Source organism: Cherax quadricarinatus, unplaced genomic scaffold (assembly GCF_038502225.1).
Source record: "Cherax quadricarinatus isolate ZL_2023a unplaced genomic scaffold, ASM3850222v1 Contig617, whole genome shotgun sequence".
Lineage (NCBI taxonomy): Eukaryota > Metazoa > Arthropoda > Malacostraca > Decapoda > Parastacidae > Cherax > Cherax quadricarinatus.
Genome location: NW_027195643.1, coordinates 75,473 through 103,431, shown reverse-complemented (window position 1 = coordinate 103,431; position 27,959 = coordinate 75,473). Strand labels below are relative to the sequence as shown.

The window sequence follows — 27,959 nt, the reverse complement described above, 5'->3', positions numbered from 1 at the left end:
CAGAGGTGACACAGCAAAAAGGGGATCACAACTCAGATGAGTCATAGGGATGCAAGGAAGTACTTCTTCAGTCATAGAGTTTTTAGGAAGTGGAACAGTCTGGAGCATGTAGTGGAGGCAGGATCAATACACAGTTGTAAGAAGAGATATGATAAAGCTCATGGAACATGAAGAGAGAGGAGCTAGTAGCGACCAATGAAGAGGAGGGAGCCAGGAGCTGTGACTTGACCTCTACAATACAAACAGGTAAGTTCCTAATTAATCAATCTTCAAACACCTACCCCCACCCACACACTCATGCACACACACACACATACTCATACACACACACACACACACACACACACGAGGAGGACATGTCTGAGCTAATAAATTTTCAAAGAATAGGAGGGGTCCTTGAAGGAGATAAATCAGCCAGCTGAAGTGATTTTCAGAACAGAAACAGTGTGGGACAGGATCCTGCGGGAGAAACCGCAAGCTAAAGTAATCATCAACATCCTAGAGGGTGTTCCTAGACCGTGACAGAACGAGGACAGAAAAACAGCAGCTGAGAGGACACAGACGAAAGAGGCAAGAAAGGCAAGGCAGTAGAGAACAACCAGAGTCGAGTGGAGCAGAGTACACAAACACCCACAGAACCACCTTTGGAACCTCATAGCCAAATACACATCCCACACTCACAGCTCCCACCCCACAATATGCAGTAGAATCAAATACCACCCTGCCAGGTCCCCACCTCACAAACCCCCCAGAATACAGTGTTGGGGAGGAAACTGAAGGTATGGTGCACCAATGCTAATGGTATAATGAATAAGTGGAGGAGTGGCATGTAAGAATCAAAGAGGCATCACTAGACATCATAGCCCTCACAGAAACCAAGTTCTCAGGTATTATAACAAATGCCATTTTTCTAATTGGAGATCAGATCATCAGGAGGGAAATGGGGGAAGGGGAATTTTGAGGAGATGGGAAGGACAGACAGAGAAGAAGCAAGGAACTACATAAAAGGAACACTTGAGACTGGAGATCAAGAAGTAGTGATTGCAGTGTTGTATAACCCACCACAGAATATCAGGAAACCAAAACAAGAACATAAGAGTAACAGAGAGATGGTTGATGCACTGGCTGAAGTGGCTAGAAAGGCCCTTGTGGTTGTAGGACACTTCAATCACAAAGAAATCGACTGGGAAAACCTGGTGCCACATGAGGGCCCAGAAACGTGGAGGACAAATATGTTGAAGGTGGTACTGGAAAACCTCATGCATCAACACGTTAGGGACACTACCAGAGAGAGGGAACTGGATGGCAAGACTATCTAAGCTTCGAGTACATAGTAGAGTTACAAGTGGAGAGCGAGGCCGGAAGGGTAGGAAGAATGAAATGAAACCAGACTACCAGAGACAGGACTTCAGACGCATGAGGAATTTCCTGCAGGAGGTCCATTGGGACAGAGAACTGGCAGGGAAAACGGTAAATAAGATGATGTAATATGTGACAACAGTATGCAAGGAAGAGGAGGAGAGGTTAGTGCCGAAGGTGAATAAACATAACGAGAAAGCCAGGATGAGCCCTAGGCTCACCCAAAGCTGTAGAGTGACTAAAACCAAGTGTGCTAGAGAATGAAAGAAGTATAGGAAGCAAAGTACCCAGGAGAACAAGGAGCATAGTCGAAGAGCAAGAAATGAATATGCACAGGTAAGGAAGGGCACACTACAAAAATGGATAAAGCAGCGAGAGCCAAAACTGAAACGAAGCTGTTGTACAGTCACATCAGGAAGAAAACAACAGTCAAAAACTAGGTAATCAGGCTGAGGAAGGAAGGAGGGGAGTTTACAAGAAACGACCTTGAAGTATGTGAGGAGATAAACATGAGAGTCAAAGAAGCATTCACAGAGGTGACAGAAGTAACTCCAGAAAGACAGAGAGGTTGGATACACCAACAAGTGTTGGACACTATACATACAACCGAGGAGGAGGTGAAGAGGCTGCTAAGCAAACTAGACATCTTAAAGGCGATGGGGCCATATAACATCTCTTTGTGGGTCCTTAGAGAAGGAGCAGAGGCGGCCAAAATAGCACTAACAACAATCTTCAACACATCTATCGAAACAGGGCGACTACCTGAGGTATGGAAGACCGAAAATGTAGTCCCAATTTTTAAAAAAGGAGAGAGACACGAAGTATTAAACTACAGACCAGTGTCAGTGAAATGTAGTGTATGCAAAGTTATGAAGAAGATTATCAGGAAAAGAGTGTTGGACCACCGAGAAAGGAATGAGCTTATAAACGACAACCAGTAAGAATTAAGAAACAGAATATCCTGTGTCACAAACCTACTGGAGTTCTATGAAAAGGTAACAACAGTAAAACAAAAGAGAGAGGGGTGGGTAGATTGCGTTTTCTTGGGTTGTAAGCAGGCTTTTGTCACAGTTCCACACAAGAGATTAGTGCAAAAGCTGGAGGGCCTGGCGGGTATAATAGGGAAGGCACTGCAGTGGATCAGAGAATACTTGACGGGAAGGCATCAGTGAGTCATGGGACGTGACGAGATGCCAGCGTTGGCTCCTGTGGCGAATGGGGTTCCACAGGGGTCAGTCCTAGGACCAGTGCTGTTTCTGGTATATGTGAACGACATGGTGGAAGTAATACTCAGATGTGTTCGTGTTTGTAGACAATGTGAAGTTAATGAGGAGAATTCAGTAGAAGAATGACAAACCAGGACTACAGAGGAATTTGGACAGGCTGCAGGCCTGGTCCAGCAACTGGCTCCTGGAGTTCAACCCTACCAAATGCCAAGTAATGAAGATCGGGCAAAGGCAAAGAAGATCACACTCAGTGTGCAGTAAAGGGGGCAAAAGACTACAAACCTCACTCAAGGACAAAGATCTTGGAGTGTTTATAATACCGAGGACATCTCCTGAGGAGCACATGAATCAAATAACTGCTGCACCATATGAGCGAATAGCGAACCTGAGAATAGCATTCCAGCATCTCAGTAAGGAGTCGTTCTGGGCCCTGTACACTGTGTACGTCAGGTCAGTATTGAAATATGCAGCTCCAGTTTGAAACCCACACCTGGCTATGCACGTCAGGAAACTGGAGAAAGTGCAAAGGCTTGCAACAAGACTAGTCCCGGAGCTAAGGGGCATATCTTACGAAGACAGGTTAAGGGAACTCGATATGACAACACCGGAGAACCGGAGTGACAAGGGGACATAATAACGATATATAAAATACTGAAAGGAATAGACAAGGCAAACAGAGACAGGATGTTCCAGAGATGGGACACAGCTGCAAGAGGTCACAATTGGAAGTTGAAAACTCAGATGTGTTACAGGGATGTTAGGAAATATTTCTTTGGTCATAGAGTTATCAGGAAGTGGAATAGTCTGGAAAGTAATATAGTGGAGGCAGGTGCAATGCTTAGCTTTGAGAAGAGGTATGAAAAACTTCATGGACCAGAGAGAGGGTGGACCTAGTGGCAGCCAGTGAAGAGGCGGGGCCATGAGCTATGAATCGACCCATGCAACCGACATTAGGTGAGCAAACACACACACACACACACACACACACACACACACACACACACACACACACACACACACACACACACACACACACAGCATTGAAGTACAGACCATTGTCACTGACATGTATAGTATTCAAAGTCATGGAGAAGATTAACAGAAGAGTGGTGGAGCACCTAGAAATGAATGAACTTATTCACGACAACCAGAACAGGTACATGGAAGGGAAATCCTGTGTCACAAACTTACAGGAGTTTTACGATAAGGTAACGGCAGTAAAGCAAGAGGTAGAGAAGGCTTTTGACACAGTTCCACACAAGAGATTAGTGAAAAAGCTAGAGGATCATGCAGGTGATGGCATTCAAATGGATCAGAAAGTACCTGGCAGGAAGGCGACAACGAGTCATGGTACGTGATGAAGTGTCAGAGGTTGGCGCCTGAAACAAGCGGGGTTCCACAGGAATCAGTCTTAGGACCAGTGCTGTTTCTGGTATATGTGAATGATATGACGGAAGGGATAAACTCAGAAATGTCCCTGTTCGCATATGAAGTTAATGAGGATAATTCAGTCTGATGAAGATCAGGAATTACTACAAAGGAATTTGGACGGGATGCAAGCCTGGTCCAGCAACTGGTTCGCCAATTGCAAAGTCTTGAAGATCGGGAAAGATCAAAGAAAACCACAGACAGCGTGCAGTATTGGGGGACCAAAGACTACAAACCTCACTCAAGGAAATGGATCTTGGAGTGAGTATAATTCCGAGCATATCTCCTGAGGTGCACATCATCGAAATAACTGCAGCAGCATAAGGATGACTGGCTAAGAATAGCGTTCCGACACCTCAATAAGGAATCGTTCACCGTGAATATTTGGCTCATATTGGAGTATGCAGCACCAGTTTTGAACCCACACCTGTTCAAGCACGTCAAGAAATTAGAGAAAGTTTAAAGGTTTGCAACGAGAGTAGTCGTGGAGCTATGTCGTGCGAGAAGTTAAGGAATGTCGACCTGACGACACTGGAGGACAGGATGAATAGGAGGGACATGATAACGACATATAAAATACAGGGAGTAATTAAAAATGTGGGCAGAGACAGGATGTTCCAAAGATGGGACACAGCAACAAGGGGTCAAATTGGAAGTTGAAGATTCAGATGTATCACAGAGATGTTAGGAAGTATTTCCTCAGTTATAGAGTTGTCAGGAGGTGGAATAGTCTAGAAAGTGATGTAGGGAAAGCAGGATCCATGCACAGCTTTAAGAAGAGGTATGATAAGGCTTGTAGAGCAGGGAGAGAGATTAGATCTAGTAGCGACCAGTGAAGAGGCCGGACAAGGGGCTATGACTGTTCCCCTGTAACTACAATAGGGTGAGTACAATTAGGTGAGTACACACACACACACACACACACACACACACACACACACACACACACACACACACACACACACACACACAAACACACACACACACAAACACACCACAAATAGGTGAGTACAAATAGGTGAATACACACACATACATACATAGGAATGGGAAGAACAGAATGAGCTCTTGGTTTACCCGAAGGTGTAGGGAGGCAAAAACTAAGTGCACTAGATAATGGAAAATGTACAGAAGGCAAAGGACCCAGGAAAATAAGATTAGTCGAAGAGCCAGAAACGAGTACGCACAGATAAGGAGGGAGACCCAGCGACAGTACGAAAACAACATAGCATCGAAAGTCAAGTCTGACCCGAAACTGCTGTATAGCCACATTAGGAGGAAGACAACAGTCAAATACCAGGTGATCAGGCTGAGGAAAGAAGGTGGGGAACTCACAAGAAACAATCAAGAGATATGTGAGGAGCTCAACACGAGATTTAAGGAAGAATTTACAGTGGAGACAAGAAGGACTCAGGGAAGACAGAACAAAGGGGACACCAAAAAGGACTATACCAACAAGTGTTGGATGACATACACACAACTGAAGAGGAGAAGAAGAAGCTGCTAAGTGACCTTGATACTTCAAAGGCGATTGGTGGCCTGGTGGCTAACACTCTCGCTTCACACGGCGAGGGCCTGGGTTCGATTCCCAGCCAGAGCAGAAACATTGGACGTGTTTCTTTCCACCTGTTGTCTATGTTCCCCATCAGTAAAATGGGTACCCGGGTGTTAGTCGACTGGTGTGGGTCGCATCCCGTGACACTGACCTAATTTGCCCGAAATGCAGAGCATAACAAGGGAGTTTCTATATAGTAGTATGTCATTGTTGTCAGCTAGGACTGTATACCTTGTACATGTACTTGTAGTAAATAAAGATATTATTATTATTATTATTATTATTATTATCTCCCCGTGGGTCCTTAGGGAGGGAGTAGAGACGCTGTATGTGCCACTAACCACGATCTTCAACACATCCCTCGAAATTGGGCAACTTCCTGAGGTATGGAAGAAGGCAAATGTAGGTCCCATTTTTAAGAAAGGAGACAGAAACGAGGCACTAAACTATAAAAAAGTGTTACTGACGTGTATAGCATGCAAAGTCATGAAGAAGATTATCAGGAAGAGTGTGGTAAGCACCTGGAACGGAACAAGATTATAAATGACAACCAGCACGGATTCATGTTACAAAACTCCTGGAGATTTATGACAAGGTAACAGAAAACACGAGAGAGCGGGGTGGGTTGACTGCAATTTCTTGGACACAGCTCCTCACAAGAGATTAGTGCAGAAGCTAGAGGATCAGGCACGTGTAACAGGAAGGGCACTGCAATGGATCAGAGAATACCTGACAGGGAGGCAACAAAGACGCATGGTACGAGATGAGGTATCACAGTGGGCGCCTGTGACGAGCGGGGTTCATCAGGGGTCAGTCCTAGGACTAGTGCTGTTTTTGGTATGTGTGAATGACATGATAGAAGGGATAGACTCAGAAGAGTCACTGTGTGCATATAAAGTGAAGTTAATGAGGAGAATTCAATCGGACGAAGATCAGGAATTTCTAGAAAGGAATCTAGACAGGCTATAAGCCTGGTCCAGCAGATAGCTCCTGGAGTTTAACCTCACCAGTAAAATCAGATGAGGATCAGGCAGGACTCCAAAGAGACATGGACAGGATGGACACGTGGTCCAGCAACTGGCTACTCGAATTTAACCCTGCCAAATGCAAAGTCATGAAAATCGGGGAAGGGCAAAGAAGACCGCAGACAGAGTATAGGCTAGGTGGCCAAAGACTGCAAACCTCACGTCTCTGGAAGCAGACATCAACCAGATAATGGTAGCAGCAAATGGGCGACTGGCAAACCTGAGAATAGCGCTCCGATACCACAGAAAGGAAACGTTCAAGACACTGTACAACATATACGCCCACACCTGATCAAGCAGGTCAAGAAATTAGAGAAAGTGCAAAGGTTAGCAACAAGGCTAGTTCCAGAGCTAAGGGGAATGTCCTACGACATAAGGGAAATAAACGAAATAGGCCAAACAACACTGGAGGACTGGAGGGTTAGGGAAGACATGAAAACGACATACAAAATATTGCGAGGAATAGATAAGGTGGACAGAGACAAGATGTTCCAGAGATGGGACACAGAATCAAGAGGTCAAAATTGGAAGTTGAAGACTCGGATGAGTCAAAGAGATGTTAGGAAGTACTTCTTTAGTCATAGAGTTGTCAGGAAGTGGAACAGCCTGGAAAGTGAGGTAGAGGAGGCATAGCTTTAAGACGAGGTATGATAAAGCTCATGGAGCAGGGAGAGAGGTCCTAGTAGCGATCAGTGAAGAGGCGGGGCCAGGAGCCGAATCTCGGCTCCTGCAACCACAATAGGTGAGTACACACATACACGCGCTTACACAAACACACACACACACACACACACACAGGTATGGAAGACAGCAAATGTAGTCTCAATTTTTAAAAAGAGAGACAGACATGAAGCACTAAGCTACAGACCAGTGTCACTGACATGTATAGTATGTAAAGTCATGGAGAAGACTATCTAGAAAGGAATGATCTCATCAACAGCAGCCAACATGGTTTCACGGATGGGAAATCCTGTGTCACAAACTAACTGGAGTTCTATGACAGGGTGACAGCAGTAAGACAAGAGAGAGAGGGGTGGGTAGATTGCATTTCCTTGGACTGTAAGAAGACGTTTGACACAGTTCCACACAAGAGATTAGTGCAAAATCTGTAGGACCAGGCAGGGATAATAGGGATGGCACTACAATGGACCAGGAAATACTTGTTAGGAAGACAGCAGCGAGTCATGGTACGTGGCGAGGTGTCAGAGTGGGCACCTGTGGCGAGTGGGGTCCCACAGGGGTCAGTCCTAGGACCAGTGCTGTTTCTGGTATTTGTGAATGATATGAAGGAAGGAACAGACTCCGAAGTGTCCCTGTTTGCAGATGATGTAAAGTTGATGAGAAGAATTCATTCGGACGAAAACCAGGCAGAACTACAAAGGGATCTAGACAAGCTGCAGACCTGGAGTTCAACCCCACCAAGTGCAAAGTAATGAAGATTGGGGAAGGGCAAAGAAGACCGCAGACGGAGTACAGTATAGGAGGCCAGAGACTACAAACTTCACTTAAAGAAAAAGATCTTGGGGTGAGTATAACACCAGGCACATCTCCTGAGGCGCACATCAACCAAATAACTGCTGCAGCCCAAAATACAAAAGAGAGACTACACAGGCATGAAAAATTTCCTGCATGAGGTTCAGTGGGAAAGGGACCTGTTGGCAAAATCAGTAAATGGAATGATTGAATATGTGACAATAAAATGCAAGGAGGTAGAGAAGAGATTCATACCCAGTTGCAACAGAAATAATGGGAAGACCAAAATGAGCCCTTCACTCAACTAAAGGTATAGAGAGGCCAAAACTAAGTGCACTAGAGAATGAAAACCATAGAAGACAAAGGACCCAGGAAAATAAGTAGATTAATCGAAGAGACAGAAATGAATATGCACAGATAAGGACATAGCATGGAGAGCCAAATCTAACCTGAACCTGTTGCATAGCTACAGAAGGAAGACAACAACAGTCAAAGGCCAGGTAATCAGGCTGAGGAAGAAAGGAGGGGAGTCACATTGTAACGAACGAGAAGTATGTGAAGAGCTCATTATGAGATTAAAAGAAATATTTTCAGTGGAGTCAGAAAGGGTTCCAGAAAGCCGGAATAACGGGATACACCAAAAAGTGCTGGACACAATACACACAGCCGAAGAGGAGGTGAATAGACTGCTAAGTGAACTAGATACCTCAAAGACGGTTAGACCTTACATCTTTCCGTGGGTAATGAGAGAGGAAGCAGAGGCGCTCTGTGTGGCACTAACAGCAATCTTCAACACATCCATCGAATCAGGGCAATTACCCGAGGTGTGAAAGACAGCAAACGTAGTCCATATTTTTAAGGAAAGAGACAGGCAGCATTTTACTACAGGCCAGTATCACTGACATATGCAAAGTCATGGATAATTAGTTCAAAAGCTAGAGGAGTAGGCAGGTATAACAGAAAAGGAACTGCAGTGCCTCAGAGAATACCTGACAGGAAGGCAACAACGAGTCATGGTATGTGAGGTGTCTGAATGGGCGCCTATGATGAGCGGGGTACCACAGGGGTCAGTCCTAGGGCCGGTGCTAGGATGGATTCAGAGGTGTTCCTGTTTGCAGACATTTTGAAGCAGTAGGATGAGGATCAGGCTGCTGGCACGGTCCAGAAACTGGCTCCTGGAGCTCAGCACCACCAAGTGCAACATAATGAAGATTGGGGAAGGGCAAAGATGACCACACACGAGTACAGTCTAGGGGACCAAAGACTACAAACCTCACTCAAGAAAAAGGATCTTGGGGTGATTATAATACCGAGCACATCTCCTAAAGTGCACATCAACCAAATAACTGCTGCAGCATATGGGCGCCTAGTAAACCTAAGAATAGCATTCCGACATCTCAGCAAGGACTCGCTCAGGACTCTGTACACCATTTAAGTCAGCCCCATACTGGAGTACGTAACACAAGTTTGGAACCCACACCTGGCCATACACATCAGAAAATTAGAGAACATGCAAATGTTTTCAACTAGACTTGTCCCGGAGCTAAGAGGCATGTTCTACGAGGAGAGGTTAAGGGAAATCGACTTGACAACACTGGAGGACAGGGTAATGGGATATGATAACGACATATAAAATACTGAGAGGAATCGACATGGTGGACAGAGACAGAATGCTCCAGAGATGGGGCTCAGCAACAAGGGGTCACAATTGGAAATTGAAAACTTAGATGAGTCAGAGGGATGTTAGGAAGTACTTCTTCAGTCATAGAGTTGTCAGGAAGTGGAATAGTCTGGAAAGTGATGTAGTGGAGGCAGGATCCATACATAGCTTTAACGAGAGGTATGATGAAGCTCATTGAGCAGGGAGAGAGTGGCCTAGTAACGACCAGTGAAGAGGTGGGACCAGGAGCTATGATCGACCCATGTAACCACAATTAGGTAAGTACAGTTAGGTGACTACAGCCAGGAGTTAAAACTCGACCCTTGCAACCACAAATTGATGAGTACTACATACATGCACATGCACTTACACACACACACACACACACACACACACACACACACACAGGAGAGAATGAAGCAGCAAGGCTGGAGCTAGTATTCACCTTGAGTAGTGCAGACACTGAGGTTATCACATATGAGACCTAGTGACCATATGGTCCTGAGTTCTGAATACACTGTACAGTTAACAGTGGAGAATGAAGCAACACGAGAAGGACGTGAGAATATAAACTAGAAAAGAAGTACCCAGGCATGAGGCAAATCCTGCACGAGGTGCACTGAGGAAAGAAAACTGAAGGAAAAGACAGTAAATGAAATGGTACACATGAACATAAAATGAAATGAGGCAGAGGAGAAGCTCGTACTCAAGAGCAACAGAAACACTGGGAAGACCAGAACGAGCCCTTGGGTCACCCAGAGATGTAGAGATGCCAAAGCTATGTGTGTCGTAGAGGATGGAAAAACAGATATCAAAGGATGCAGGAAAATAATAAAAAAAAAAACGAAACGAAAAGCAAGAAATGAATTTGTATGGATGAGAAGGAAGGCCCAGCAGCAATACGAGAACAACATAGCTTTAAAAGCCAAATCTGGCCCAAAGCTGTTATACAGCCACATCAGGAGGAAAACAACACTATGGGAAAGGGTAATCAGGCTGCAGGAGGATCACAAGAAATGACCAGGAAGTAATTCCTGAGTGCAGCACGAGATTTAGGTAGGTATTTTAAGTGAAGACAGAAAGGGTTCCAGGAAACAGGGATGGTAGGGTACACCAACAAGTGCTAGACACACTACAAATAACTAAGGAGGGTGTAAACAGACTTCTAAGCAAACTAGATACCTCAAAGACAAAAGCAATCCATGGGCTATGGGTGAGGGAGCAGAGACACTGTGTGTGTGCCACTAACAACAATCTGCAACACATCTATCGTAATAGGGCAACTATCTGAGGCGTGGATGTCAGTAAATGTAGTCCCAGTTTTTAAGAAAGGAGATATACAGGCAGCATTAAACTACAGATCAGTGTCAGAGATATATATAGCATGTATAGTCATGGAGAAGATTATCAGAAGAGTGGTGGAGCACCTACAAAAATAATAAGCTTATCCACGATAACCAGCATGGTTTCAGTGAGTTTGAAACCCTATGACAGAAAGGCGTACACGGACTGCATTTTCTTGGATTGTTAGAAGACTTTTAACACAGTATCGCTCAAGAGATTTGTGCAAAAGCTAGAGAAGTAGGCAGGAATAAGAGAAAAGTCACTATGATGGATCAGGGAACACCTGAGAGGAAGGAAACAGCGAGTGATGGTACGTCACGAGATGTTCGAGTGGGCGCATGTGATGAGCAGGGATCCAGAAGGGTCAGTCCTATGGCTGGTACTGTGAATGACATGACGGATGGGACATGTTAAAAGGTGTCACTATTTGAAGACGACATGAAGGTAATGCGGAGAATTCAAGTGGACAGGCTGCAAACCTGATCCGACAAATGGCTCGTGTAGTTTAACCCCACCAACTACGAAGTCATGAAGACTTATGAAGGTCAAAGGAGACTGCAGACGGAGTACATGCTATGGGGTCAAAGGCTGCAAACCTCACTCAAGGAAAAGGATCTTAGTGTGTGTTATACCGAGCGTATCTCCTAAAGGGCACATCAACCAAATAACTGCTGCAGTATATGGGAGCCTGGCAAACCTAAGGAAAGCGTCTCGATACCTAAGTAAAGTCATTGAAGATACTATACAAAGTGTACATTTGACCCAAATTGGAGTATGCAACACCAGTATGGGACCCAACACCTGATCAAGCATATCAACAAATTAGAGAAAGTGCAAATGATTGCAACAAGACTAATCCTGGAGCTACGACATATGTCCTATGAGGAGAGGTTAAGAGAAATCTGACAGACGACACCTGAGGACAAGATGGATAGGGGTGACATGATAGCAACATATAAAATACTGATATGAATTGAGAAGGTTGATAGCGACAGAATGTTTCAGAGATGGGACACAGCAGCAAGCAGTCACATCTGGAAGTTGAAAACTCTGATGAGTCACAGGAATGTTATGAGGTATTTCTTCACTCATAAAGTTAGCAAGAAGTGGAATAATCTGGAGATTGATGTAGTGGAGGCAGGATCCATATATAGCTTTAAGAGGCATGATACAGCTTTTGGAGCAGGGAGAAGGTGACAGCGAAGAGGCTAGGCCAGGAGCTGTGAATTGACCCCTGTAACCATAAACAGGCGAGTACAAGTAGGCAAGTACACACACACACACACTAGTATATAAGATAAAGCTTTACCTGACAAGCATCTTTTCCTCCTTTTGGATCTCCGGCACAAATTGTCTCTTCCTTTATACTACGAGGCCAGACAGTAGAGTATTCCTGTAGCGTCGAATAACTCTCTACACATTTTGTAGATGGTAATATTGTTATGTCCACTTCTTGCAAAACTGAACTTGACGATCCACCTGGAAAACAAATAAATGCATAATGTTATATTTAATGACGGTTTTGAAAAAAAAAATATAGAGTTTTCTAAATATAGATCTACCAGAGGAATTTTTACCAATTGTCTCAACAGATTCTGTGGAAATTTCACAAAAAAATATGTTAGGATTATTTTATGCAATTAGTGAGAGAGGAATATGTGTATTTCATTATTATGGAAGTAATTAGTGTATGTCTGTTAATAAAATAACTACCATATGAATTGTGCTTATCAACAAGTCCAGAAAAAAAAATTAATATAATAATAAAGGCTGCATCTTTTCCATACTGAGAGACTATAGCAATGTGTTACACAGTAGAGAAAGGATCATTATTAATATATCAAGTACCAATAACACACACTTAAATTACAGACTTGTTAATGTAACCCTATGACGAGGGATGAAGTACCCAAGGTCCAAGCTCCTGATCCGTACAGGTGTCTGGCAAGTGCATTGCCACCGCCGCTCAAAATAGTAAATACTTTCTAACCAAAACTCTTAATTTAATTTTAGTGTTGGAATAAGCACCAGCTTTGCCCCAAATAACTGTTTACAGACTTCTCTTTTCTCCAGGATGAGTGTACTTCAGTGGTTAGTGAGATTAAAGGTACCACTAACTCCCCTGCTAATCAAGGTAAGAACATTCTGGTAGTGGGTGATTCTCAGGTAAGGTATATGGATGGTGCTTTCTGTAACAGAGTTAGGAAGTTGAAACAGAGTGTGTGCTTCCCAGGTGCTGGTGTTGATGACAGTCAACAGGTTGGATAATATGTCAGGTAATGGGAACAAGTCCATTATCTGTCTTAGTGCTGGTGGAAATGATATTGGGAAGGGTAGGAGACAGGAGCTGCTTGATCAGTATAAGTCAGCCATAAGTGTAATTATACACAAATAACCCGCACATAAGAGAGAAGCTTACGACGACGTTTCGGTCCGACTCGGACCATTGACAAAGTCACAGTGTGACTGTCAATGGTCCAAGTCGGACCGAAACGTCGTCGTAAGCTTCTCTCTTTTATGTGCGGGTTATTTGTGTATCGTTCCAGTCACGGTTTTGTGCCTTTGTTATTTATAGGTGTAATTAGATTTAAGGAAGGGGTGTGAATCATATGTAGCATCTTGCCTAGAAGGGGAGTGGGCAATAAATGAATATCTAGGGCAACTGGTGTAAATTGCTAGTTAGACAGGTACTGCAAGGAACTTGCAGTCCCATTCATTGATAACTGGGACAAATTTTATGGCAAACGTGATATGTATGCAATGAATGGGGTTCATCTCTCAGGGGTTGGAGTGGCTGCATTAGCCATCTCGATTGAGGGGAAACCCACTGCTAACTTGTCTAGGACTTTACACTGATTGATTATAGAGGTATGAAGGTGTGTGAGAATCATGCGGCAGCACAAGGGTTGAAAACAGAAGATATTACCAGGATTCCTCAGGGATATTTTTAATAGACATTATTCAAAATAAAGTTGCTAGTAAAGGCAAAGCAATTGATCAACAAAGAGAGACAGTAGAGGACAGCGAGTGACTAGTTCTGTTACGACTTTGATGTCGTTACTTAAAATGTTCCTGGCTCCTATAGGCTGCTTACACTGCTGTCTAGGGGTTACAAAATTACTCTGAAAACACAGCAAACCTTGGGCCAGCATGTACTCATACAAATTAAGCATGAGTTCAAATAATTAACGTTGTATAAGGAAGGACACAAAAACTCGCCTATACATAAATATATAAGAAGAAGAAGAACATAAGAACGAAGGAACACTGCAGAAGGCCTACTGGCCCATGCGAGGCAGGTCCAAGTCCCTACCGGCTTAAGCCAATGCACCCAACCTAGTCAGGTCAGGTCACATTGACTCAAGGGAGGAACACGGCAACCGACCCGTTAGCACAAGCTATCAGGTCTAACTCACACCCACCCACATCTACTCATGTATTTATCCAACCTATTTTTAAAGCTACACAACGTTCTGGCCTCTATAACGGTACTTGGGAGTTTGTTCCACTCATCCACAACTCTATTACCAAACCAGTACTTTCCTATATCCCTCCTGAATCTGAATTTTTCCAACTTAAAACCATTGCTGCGAGTCCTGTCTAGGCTAGATATTATCAGCACACTATTTACATCCCCTTTATTTATTCCTGTCTTCCACTTATAAACCTCAATCATATCCCCCCTAATTCTACGTCTTTCTAGAGAGTGCAGTTTCAGGGCCCTTAGTCTATCCTCATAGGGAAGGTTTCTGATACATGGGATCATCTTTGTCATCCTCCTTTGTACATTTTCCAGAGAATTTATATCCATTCTGTAATACGGTGACCAAAACTGTGCAGCATAATCTAAATGAGGCCTAACCAAGGATGTATAGAGTTGAAGAACAACCTGAGGACTCCTATTATTTATGCTTCTTGATATGAAGCCAAGGATTCTATTAGCTTTATTGCGAACACTTATGCACTGTTGTCTTGGTTTCAGATTACTGCTAACCAGAACTCCTAAATCTTTTTCGCAATCCGTAATATTAAGATCTACATTATTTAGTTTATATGTGGCATGGTTATTGTCCTGTCCAACATTTAGAACTTTGCATTTGTCTATATTAAACTGCATCTGCCACTTCTCCGACCACTGCATCAGTCTATTCAAATCTTCCTGGAGTGCTCGAATGTCCTCGTCAGAATGAATTCGACGGCCTATTTTGGTGTCATCGGCAAACTTGCCGATGTCGCTCTTTATGCCCTCATCTATGTCGTTTATGTAGATTGTGAACAGCAGGGGGCCCAACACTGACCCCTGTGGAACACCGCTCGTGACGCTTCCCCACTCTGATTTCTCCCCATTTATGCAAACTCTCTGCTGCCTATTTGTCAACCATGCCTCTATCCAGGAAAAAATTTCTCCTCCTATTCCATGTGCTTTAATTTTCCTCAATAGTCTCTGATGTGGGACCCTGTCAAAAGCCTTACTGAAGTCCATATACACAATATCATATTCGTTACCATGATCTACCTCCTCAAATACCTTAGTGAAAAAAGTTAATAAATTCGTAAGGCAGGAACGTCCCTTTGTAAAACCATGCTGAGATTCGTTGATTAATTTATGCTTTTCAAGGTGGCTACGAACTGCCTCGGCAATTATTGATTCCATAAATTTTCCCACTATGGAGGTTAGGCTTATTGGTCTATAGTTCGAAGCTAAGGACCTGTCACCTGTTTTGAAAATAGGTATCACATTTGCCATTTTCCACTTATCTGGCACCATGCCAGTTTGTAGTGATATGTTGAAAAGATTAGCCAAAGGTGTGCTAAGCTCCTCTTTACATTCCTTTAGAACCCTTGCATACAGTTCATCAGGGCCTGGGGATTTGTTAGGTTTTAATTTATCTATTTGCCTAAGGACCATGTCACTTGTGACCCTAATAGTGCACAGTTTATTATCGTCCTGTTCTACATAATTTATCATTACTGGAATATCACTGGTATCCTCCTGTGTAAAAACTGAGAGGAAGTATGTGTTAAAAATTCTACACATTTCCTTATCACTGTCAGTGAGCTGACCCGAGGAACTTTTGAGTGGGCCTATCTTGTCCCTGATCTTACTTCTGTATACCTGAAAGAATCCTTTTGGGTTAGTCTTCGATTCTCTTGCAACTTTAACCTCATAATCTCTTTTTGCTTTTCTAATTCCCTTTTTTATTTCTCTCTTTAACTGAATATATCGATTTCTTAATTGCCCCTCTCCTCTTTTGATTTGCCTATATATGCCTCTCTTTTGACCAATCAGATATTTTAATCTATTGTTCATCCATTTAGGATCATTTTTGTTTGATCTGATTTCCCTATTTGGAACATAATTTGACTGAGCAGCTAGAACTATGCCCTGGAAAGCATCATATCGGCAACCATCACCACCTACCTGACCCCTAGTCAGGTCATTCCAGTTCAGCCCACCTAAGTAATTTTTCAGTCCTATGAAATCAGCCAAGCGAAAGTCAGGGACGGAGACTTGATTGCCATTATTAGGGGAATTCCATGATATGTTAAAACTGAGTGATTTGTGATCACTCTCCCCAAGCTCATCATTAACCTCAAGATTATTAATTAGTGTTTCCCTACTGGCAAGAACCAAGTCAAGGAGGTTATTTCCCCTAGTTGGCTCTGTCACAAACTGTTTTAAAAAACAATCCTGGATCGTATCAAGAAAGTCACCCGACTCTAAATTTCCTGTCAAATTGCTCCAGTCAATCTGTCTATAGTTGAAATCTCCCATTAGCACAACATTTTCGTATGTAGATGCCTTACGAATTTCGTCCCATAGAAGTTTACTGCACTCCCTATCAAGATTTGGGGCCCTGTAAATCACACCCAAAATTAGTTTTTCTCGGCCCTCGAGAAGCTGTAACCAAACAGATTCAGTGGCTGACGCTTCTAATTTAATATCTTGTCTAACACAACAATTTAAATTGTCTCTGACATACATCGCTACTCCACCACCTTTCCTGTTGACCCTGTCAGTGTGGAATAATTTATAGCCTTGTATGTGACATTCAGATGGCATCTCTCTATCTTTCAGATTGAGCCAGGTCTCTGTTATAGCAATAATATCTATGTTTCCTGCACTTGCAATTAATCTTAGCTCATCTATCTTATTTCTAACACTCCTGCTATTAGTATAGTAAACCTTAAGGGAGCTAGTCCCTTGCTGCCCTCTGCTGTCCCCCTTTGTTTTCTGACCTGTTCTATTGTCTTTATTTATAACTTCATGCTGAATGCCTTTTATACATTTACTGTTTCCAACCCTAGTGTTGCAACCTGCTTGTTTCCCACACACACCCATACCTCTATCTTCCATCAGTTTAAAATCATAGGCATTTCACCAATGGCCTTCTCAATCGAGTCTGCAAGTGCTACCACCCCTGCCCCAGAGAGATGAACCCCATCCCTTGCATACATATCATGTTTGCCATAAAAGTTGTTCCAGTTGTCAATGAATGGGATTGCAAGTTCCTTGCAGTATCTGTCTAGCCAGCAATTTACACCAATTGCCCTAGACAACCATTCATTTCCTACTCCCCTTCTAGGCAAGATGCTACATATGATTGGGATCCCTCCCTTAGACTTAATGAAATCTATAGCTGACCTGTACTTATCTAGCAGCTCTTCTCTCCTACCCTTCCCAATATCATTTCCACCAGCACTGAGACAGATAATGGGCTTGTTCCCATTACCTGACATGATATTATCCAGTCTGTTGACAATGTCCCCAACACCAGCTCCAGGGAAGCACACTCTATCTCTCATCTTCTTATTCCTATTACAAAAAGCACGGTCAACATATCTTACCTGAGAGTCACCAACCACAAGAATGCGCTTACCTTCATTAGCAGGGGCAGTAGTACCCTTACCTTCACTGGCCACTGAAGTACATTCATCCTGGAGAACAGAGAAGCGATTTCCTACCTTCAGATCTTCACTCTTAACTTTCCTTACTCTGATGCGCCTCCCATTACTGTGAACAACTCGCCACTTGTAGCAGGTGCTGGGCTGCACCTCACTGCTGGTACCCGTTGCTACCTCCCCACCTACAGCCTCCTCACAGTGAGAGACAGACTGCACCTCACTGCTAGAAGCCTCATTCCCCACATCTCCAACCACCTCACACTCTCTCCCAGGGCCATTGAGGTGGACCTTCAGCCTCCTAATCTCCTCCTGGAGAAGCAAGACCTCCTCCTTCAACTCTCCAAACTCAGTTTTTAAAACACTGCAGAAGCAAGCCATGCTTTGTAACCGTCCACGCTAATCCCCAAAGCAGCTCAGGGTCTGTGACCTCACGTGACGACTGACCACTGACCACTGTAATAACTTACATACAACTTACAATCTAATCCAAAAAAAAACCACCACACTCCAGTACACATTAGCTCACTACCACACTGCTACTAATTAGAGTTAAACAAAATAAATGAACATTTATAAACAGGGAGAATCCATGACACCCCCCCAGAAAATAAACAAAATAAATACACTAAAAAACTTACCAAAATTACCTACTCATACTACCACCCAAACATGATGACTTTACTCCCATCACCACTTGTCTCGTACTGAACTAAACACACTTCTCATCTGCTCCTGTTCTGGCCACTGCCTGACTGACAGGAACAAAATGCGTTCGCTTTCAGTTTAATCCCGAACTATGTTAAATAAAATATTTTTTTCTGCATGTCACTGCATAACACGCTCCCTTGAAGTTTACTATACTAATAGTAGGAGTCTACAAAATAAGATAGTTGAGCTAAGATTACTTGCTTATGCAGGTAATGTTGATATTATTGCTGTAATAGAGACCTGGTTCAACCTGAAAGACAGATAAATGTCTTCTGAATGCCACATACAAGGCTATAAACTATTCTACACTAAACGAGTCAACAGGAAGGTTGGTGCAACCGCAATGTATTTCAGAGAAAAATTTAAATTGTGCCAGACAAGATGTAAGATTAGAAGCATTGGTCACAGAATCTGTTTGGCTACAGTTTCTCAAATCTTGATGGCTGCGATGGGACGAAATTCATAAGATGTCTAGATATGAAAATGTCGTGTTAATGGGAGATTTTAACTTTAGACAAATTGACTGGAACAATGTGACAGGAAATCTTGAGTCTAGTAATTTTCTTGATACGATTCAGGATTGCTTTTTAAAACAGCTTTTTGGCAGAGCCAACTAGAGGAAACAATCTGCTTGACTTGGTTCTTGCCAACAAAGATTCACTAATTAATAATCTTGAGGTTAATTAATGATAAGCTTGGGGAAAGTGTTCACAAATCACTTAGTTTCGATATATCATGGAATTACCCAAATAGCTGCAATCAAGTTTTTGTCCCAGACTTCCACTTCGCTGATTTCATGGGACTGAGAAATTACCTGGGTGAGCTGAATTGGAATGACCTGACTATGGGTCAGTTAGGTGATGATGGTCACCAATTTTCCGTTTTTCAGTGCATAGTTCTAGCTGCCCAGACAACTTATGCTCCAAGTAGAGAAATCAGATCAACCAAAAATGATCCCCAGTGGATAAACAATAGGTTAAAACATCTCAATGGTCAAAAGAGAAGCATATATAGGCATATCAAAAGAGGGGATGGGCAGCTAAGGAAACAATATATTCAATTAAAGAGAGAAATATAAAAGGGATTATGAGGCTAAAGTCACAACTGATTCGACGACTAACCCAGGAATTTCCTTTCAGGTATACAGAAGTAAGATAAGGGACATGACTGGCCCACTCAAAAGTAACTCAGGTCAGATCACTGAGAGTGATAAGAAAATGTGTGAAATTTTTTACTCTTATTTCCTCTCAGTTTTTATGCAGGAAGATACTAGCAAAATTCTGACGCACGTCCCTTTCCACCTGGCGTTAGTATATAAGTGCCAGCCTCCTTGCTATGCTCCAGAACCTCCACGACTACGGTGCTCTTCACACCAACTCCAAGGCTGAGGAACTGATTGCCTCATCCTTTGTATATAGTTCTACTGTCTTCAATTTATGTCGTAGAATTCGTATTGATAAAGCCACTGGATGGCGAAACGTCTACAATAAAAATACCAGATGTTGCACATGAGTCTTAATTTCTTCTTGTCGGTATTGTATACCATTCTTGTACAACGGGCGAGGTTTAACTGGAATTACCAATAGATCCTCTGATATGTGGGTGATTTCACCCAAACCAAGTATTATAGGCAATTCAGATGATGCTGAGATATACGCTTCTTTGGGGCAAATTGTATAATAAACTTGCTAATCCACATCCAATATGGACTCTGGGACGGCACGCCAAAGGGATGTCCAGGGAGAGGCTGCTGGACATTGTGCTGTTAAGTACCGATTACTATATGTTTGTTTCATGCAGGAAAGTGTACTGATGTAATCAGTTCTGCACACCTGACCTGACCAGGTTGGGTCATTGGCTTAAGCCGGTAGGTGACTTGGACCTGCCTTGCATGGGCCAGAAGGCTTGCTGCAGTGTTCCTTCTTATGTTCTTATATAGGCGCAAGTCTACATTTGTTAATGTAACTTTTATGCACATATAAACGTAAATTGCTCGGTTAGTAACCTGATGAAGGTTCTCACAATTTATCTAACCTTATTTTTTTCAAAACTAAACTACTACATAGTAACACCGAGAAACAACAGGGAGTGCCTGACTGTGAAAATTATTTCTTATTCGCTGTTACTGAACGGAGGATCGAGCCTCCATTCCTTGCGCTTAACGACTCACACTGATTTAGTACTTCATATAAATACAAAAATATAAAAAGAGAAAGAACTGGTACAGCATATATATTACGCATGTTGACATACACATTATCAAGATGTGATACCCATTATCCATACTGGCATACATATTTAAGGCCAACATTCAGATTCACTGCTGACATGCATATTTAATGCTGACGTACTCATTACCGATTATAACACGTTACTCATGCTAATACACTACAGCCAGACCATTCCTGCAACTTTTCCTTTTCACATCATCTGCCTGTATCTTGTCTGTGTGTTAGCACAATGGTGACACATCCCACCTGTCAGAGCTGGCGCCAAAATGTGTAGCATAACCTGTGTTAATTCATTCCTCAGCCTATATTACCAGCACTTGGTCCCTCCTACCATCGGCACCATGGATCACGGCTCTCACCAACCAGGCTTTGACTTTTTATAAATATAGCACAAACCGCCATAAACACTGATTCATGTCCTGCAAACTGGTCAACCCTTATCAACATTAAGAATGTCATATTTAGTGGAAGCAGGAAAGTATTTCATGCGTCTTCACACTCACCAAGCCTAGCTATCACGCCAACACAAATGTTAGAACCTAGACAAGTTACTTAGAGAGACAGAGACAGATACAAATTGCTTTGTCTCCTGTGAAGATATCCAACATTTTATATCGCTTCAACAGCCGTCAATTTGTCTCTACCAGCCCATGTTGAAAACAAACTGTCTACCCGAATTCTGTAGAATTTTTTTTTTCAGACATTCTGTGCAGGACACCTGTTGCTGCCACCTGAGGTCACACCACATGAAAGCCTCTTGAACTCCATGTCTCTGCCAGCAATACCTACGTCAACACATACATTGTTCAGTACAATATTCTGTACACGTCTACGAATGTTTTAGATGGAGGATCAAAGTAAAGTGTGCTGGACTCTGAGCGTCACGTTGTGTATCGCCTTCCTAATCTCCTGTGCTCTTGCTCCGGCAGCCTATTGCCAGATAATCTGTGCAAAAGCATGGCGGAAGTGAAGGAATTGGCTTATTTTGTTAGGAGTTTTTTGGGTCACTACAGATTATACCATGTTGAATCCTGCTTATCAGTTTTTGGGAAGAAATAGTGCTCGAAACTTGATGAAAAATTATATGGGAACAGGAGTTCCTTATGAGACTAGAAACGCTTTTCCCAAGCCCAAGAAATCAGCAAAGCGGAAAAAGGAACTTGCGTATAGCGCCTTGATGAAGTGCCCAGCGCACAGGAGGAATTCTGTGTCCTGTGGGTTAAAATAATTATCCCGGGGAGAGAATGCTGTACCCAGTGTGCAGTGAATGATTAAGGGAGAGAATGGGAGTAATCTGTTATGCTCTGAGTAAAGTAAAACGACCGACGCTGCAATCTGAAAGAATTATCCTCCCGTGGTCTTTATGGTATTGTTTTTCACGCAGTAACGTTACTATAGTAAACCGTCTTGTTATCCTAGTGGAACTAGCCGTCAGCCATTGCTAACTCCGGCTGCTCTGTGCCGATATTTTTAATTTTAATTTCTTTAAGTTTTGATTAATTAGCAATCCATTTTTGCAACTCAAAATGTTTGTGATAATTACACTTCCCTACTGCTTACCAAGTTTGCAAGAGACTTGTAATGAAGTTGTTAAGTTGGTATCGGGTCCTTTGCTCACCGCTTGCAACTTATACACCCAGGACAGAGGTAACAACCTGATATCACACACTCCATGAGTGTCTTTTGCAGAAAATTGCCGACTCCAGACGTTGTTTGGCTGTAAGTCGTCCTTTGAATAGCTGTGAATGCTGCTCTAGTGTATGCCACCACATGCAGCATATATAGATGAATGGTTCAGAGAACCGACAAGTTGATAAATGAGACATGTGCAACACTTGGGTATCTTTAATGAGTAAACGTTTCGCCACACAGTGGCTTCATCAGTCCATACAAAAGAGAATGGTGAAGAACAAGAGGAGTTTGAGGTAATCAGTCCCTCAGCCTTGAGACGATGCAATCAGTCCATCAGTCTTGTAAAGAATACAGCATATATACCAAGCAGTGGCTTATATACTGTATAAGTGTTGCAACTTGTCGGTTCTCTGAACCATTGATCAACATTCCTGTCAGACAGAGCAACGTCTTTGGATCTTAATACAGGGAATTCTTCACTTGCCCCTCCTTTAGATATGACCTACTTCCACGTTTGGATTTGCCAACTGTGATACCACCTACGACTGCTGCACCTCTCCTGCCTACAGTATATAAGCCACTTCTTCGCATATATGCTGTATTCTTTTAAAGATTGATGAACTGATTACATCGACTTATGGCTGAGGGACTGATTACCTCAAACTCTTCCTGTTCTTCACCATTCTCCTGTGTATGGACTGATGAAGCCACTGTGTGGCGAAACGTTTCCTCATTAAAGATACCCAAGTGTTGCACATATGTCTCATTTATCAACATGCAACATAGACCCCGAAACACGCCAGTGTTCATAACTTGAGTGTCGTACACCTTAATCAGCCTCACATGTTACCCGAGTGTCTATATAACTTGTCACCAAGTTACAGTCTGCTTCAGCCTGGGAAAATATGTCCCACAACAATTATTATTATAATCAAAAAGAAGCGCTAAGCCACAAGGGCTATACAGCGCTGGTCTCACAACAAGAAAACTCAATTAAGCTACTTACAAATTATAACCTGATAGAAAACAGCGAGATGTCACCGTCAGAAGCAACAGGAAACTTGTGTTGTCTTGTCAAATATTTTATATATTGAAATTTCTTATTACAACCCAGAAATATCTGATAAAGAAAAATAATAAAATAAGTAAATTGAATTAGCAAGCTTTAGAAATACACGGAACATATTGATATTGAACAACATCAGTTTTGGGGAGAAAATACATTTGTAGTTCAGTACTGAACATAATCAGGTATATAATTGCTACAGTGAAGAGGTACTTCAGGAAAGTTCTTTGTAGTTAGAAAACTAATTTGGATGAATTTAAAGCCGTGGAAGTAAAAATAGAAAATAAGGTTAATAAGAGTTCCATAGATCCATAATATACCCCTTATATGTATTTTACAGTAGGCGTCTTGAACTTTTTCCATTGATTAAAATACCGGAGACGTGTGACAAGAATTACAATACCCCTCATGTGTTCAATGACAAATTCGCACATTTACATAAAAAATAGAAAGTGGTGCAGCAACTGGGAGAAAGACTGAGGGGACTACAGCCCCCCCCCTTGATGAAAATAAGTTATGTACATGAATAGTACATTGTACCCACAAAATGAAGAATGACACATGTGTAACATCTGGGTATCTTTATTTGCAGACGTTTCGCCAACCAGTAAATCAGTCCCTGGAGTCAGTGAAAAACACCATAATCTTGAAGAATCTGAAACACAGCCATATATACCGGCGTCAGGTGAGGGACGAGCAGCAGGTGAAAGCATTGTTGTAGTGTACTGATCAAGCCGCTGGTTGGCGACACGTCTACAAATACATACCTAGATGTTGCACATGTCTCTAATTCTTCATCTTGGTTGGTAAGCGAGACACATAGGCAACAGTTAGGCATCTTCATTCCGTAACGTTTCGCCTACACAGTAGGCTTCTTCAATCGAGTATACAGAAAGTAGGCAGGAGCAGTAGAGATGTGAAGACTATGTAATCAGTCCATCACCCTTGAGCATGTAGATTTGAGGTTGTCAGTCCCTCACCCTGAAAAAGAGTCTTGTTCCATAGTCAGTATTGTAGACGATTTTAATATTCACTCTGTCAGACACCAACAGAATGGCATCTTGGTACAGAAGAGAAAACACCTTGGAGAACTTTTTCAAATGAGAATGGTTGGATCTGAGAGGGACGTGAACTCTCAGTGATTACATTCTTTCTTCTACCACTCTACACCTCTCCTTTCGACAGTATACAAGTCTCCACACTGTCGTTTGATTTTCACAGTTTCAGAGTATTGAACAGAACTCTTCTCCAGGCTGAGGGATAGACAACTTCAAATCTAAGTCTTCAAGAGTGATGGACTGATTACACCGTTTTCACATCTCTACTGCTCCTACCTGCTTTCTGTACTCGATTGAAGAAGCCTCCTGTGTAGGCAAAACGTTTCGGAATAAAGATGCCTGTTTCCTGTGTCTTACTTTAGCGTTATTACACCGTGATCGCACTTGTCAAAGGCTTTCGTAAAGTCTGTATATATTATATCTGCATTCTGTTTTTCTTCCAGTGCAACCAAGACCACATCACAGTGATCCAGTAGTTGCGAGAGGCAGGAGCGACCTGCCCTGAACCAAGTTGCCCTGGATTGTGTAGTTTTAGGGAATCCAGGTGATTGCAATCGTGCTTCATTTACTTTTATTTTATTTCAGCTAACAATACTTTATTAAGTTGTACAACGATTTCATCAATTTTATTCAAGTTGTTTACACTGTACTAGGGTACAGAGGAAGAACGGTAATTACACCATATGTGAAGTGTGTAATTTGTGGGTGCACAACGGTTGTAATTTTGGTTATGTTAATGGTGCTAAATATCTGTTTGCAACAAGAACATTTGAGCTCCATTACCCTCCAGCAGTGCCGACATTGATTTATCTAACAGTTTTACTACAAATGAACCCCTGCCATATATTAATGACTATGTTTCAAGAAAGAAGACCTTCACTTTACTCAGGTCAATGTTAGATCACTTTCACCAAAAATGTCGGAAATTAGGATTCTAGCAAACAAGAGTAATGCGGCAGTTACATCCCTCTCTGAATCCTGGTTAGATGACACGATGACTGACGACGAAGTTAAAATAGAAAACTACAAACCATACCACGGGCGGGGATAGAACCCGCGATCATTGAGCCTCAAAACTCCAGACCGTCACGTTAGCCACTGGACCAGCTAGCCACAATAAGATTCATCCAACTAGGTATATTTCTACACCATAGGAAGGTTAGCACAGGCACAACTGTGACCACAAATGCAAGTTTTTACAGACGAATCTCCAGCTAGCGTGGCCGTGGCAATCGTGTCATTACGATTTCGTGAGTCAAGAAAACTACAATATACAACTCTTGGATAGAAATAGACAAGGTGGTGGGGTACGTGTTTAAGGAAGAAATGATTTAACCTACAACCCAAGATCTGATTTGTATGACAATAAACTGCAGTAACTAGTAGGAACTAGTTACTGCAATGATCAGTTTTTAGAAAACTTTTCGAGAATCTTGTAAAGAACTAAGAACAATAGCAAGATAATAATAAATTAGACACATGTGCAACTCTTGGGTATCTTTATTGTGGAAACGTTTCGCCACACAGTGGCTTCATCAGTCCATACAAAGGAGAAACTTGAAGAACAGGAGGAGAATGAGGTAATTAGTCCCTGAACCTTGAGTCGATGTGGTCAGTCCATCAATCTATTCAAGATTGATTGACTGACCACATCGACTCAAGATTGGACTGATTACCTCATTCTCCTCCTGTTCTTCAAGATTCTCCTTTGTATGGACTGATGAAGCCATTGTGTGGCGAAACAGTTCCTTAATAAAGATACCCAAGAGTTGCACATGTGTCTAATTTATCAACATGTCGGTTCTTTGAACTATTCATCTACAAAGATAATAATACTTGGAGACTTCAATATCTGTTATCAACAGTAAATTAACGGGCTATGTAACAGGTATAAGCAATATCTAGGACTAAATAGTCAGTCAGCCATCATTATTACAGATCTTAGTGATCATTTTATCATTTATTGCACCAGGATAAATTATTAGTAAATGGACAGGTCTACACAAGACAATAATAATGAGGTCAACTAGCAGGTACAGTAAAGAAACACTGGTAAATAGTCTACACAGTTGTGACTGGACTGTGATAAGTTGCACAAAGGTAAATTATGGGTGAGAAACATTCCAAACCATGTTCACTGCCATCCTTGATAGCTCTGCACTAATTAAAGAGGTTAGATTAAACGAAGAACTGAACTCTGGATAACTGCTGAGATATTTAATATCAAACTCGGGGACCCATTGCTGAAAATATTTAAGGCAAAGAGACAGAATATTTCAGCTCTAATTGAATTCAAAAGGGTAAACAACAGACTACAGAATACAAAAATAACCACAAAGTTCTGGTAACAACTAAATGACCTGGGGTATAGCCATAAACCTGTAAATAGATCTAACAGTGCTAAATATTGATAATGAGGTATGTTATGAAACATTTTAAATCATACCACACATCTCTGGCATCAACACTAGTAAGTAAACTGCCGGTTGCACCGAATATCTTAACACAGACTCCAATAAGATTAAAACATACTAGAGTAATAAAGGAGTCACCCCAAACAGCTGACAACAGTAGGTGTATCTTATGATTTCGTGCGAAAAGAACTGAGTTAAACCCAACTAAAAGCACCAGTACAGAAAACATCCCGTCTAAGTTCCTAAAGGATGGAGCCTCTGAATTACCAATCTCCATTGCTCACATAATAAATTTGTCTGTCACCAACAGTACCATGACAGAGGTTCAAGAAGGCCGGATTTGCTCCTATCTTCAAGAAAATGATAGGTCTGACGTCAGCAACAATAGACCTGTTAGTATACTCACTATGATGTCCAAAATTATAAAGCAGTGTACTGTTAAGTAGTTAAGTATCTTAATGACAAAAAATTCTCCATAGTTACCAAACAGGCTTCAGGAGATCTTACTCTATCGACACCACTCTAATTAGTCTCATGGACTATCGTAGAACTCAAATGTCATTAGGGAATCTCATAATTACGGTGACCCTGGACTTGCAAATGGCCTTCGATATGGTCCACCATAACATATTATGGATGAAACTACAAGCTATCGGCATAGGTTCGGTAGACTGGCTCAAGTCAGAATCCCTGCCGATAGCATGTGGGGTTCACCAGGGCAGCATTCTGGGGTCCCTTACTGTTCCTATGTTATGTGAATGACATGCCCATCAATGTCAAGAGTAAGCTTCTTTTGTATGCAGACGACAGCTAAGGTACTGTCACTAGAACGAGAGTTCTGCTGCAGTGGCGGCTCGTGCGGGGGTACTGCAGA

General features: G+C 42.3%; 1 protein-coding gene across 1 annotated transcript in view; it reads right to left on the bottom strand.

Annotated features, from left to right (window-relative positions):
* The window catches only part of LOC138851440 (venom protease-like), a 95,108-nt gene that overhangs the window by 13,597 nt on the left and 53,552 nt on the right, over nt 1-27,959 (bottom strand). Inside the window, exon 5 of the mRNA XM_070080573.1 lies at nt 12,380-12,549. Coding sequence (XP_069936674.1) covers nt 12,380-12,549 — 170 coding nt within the window. The remainder of the gene's footprint in view (nt 1-12,379; nt 12,550-27,959) is intronic.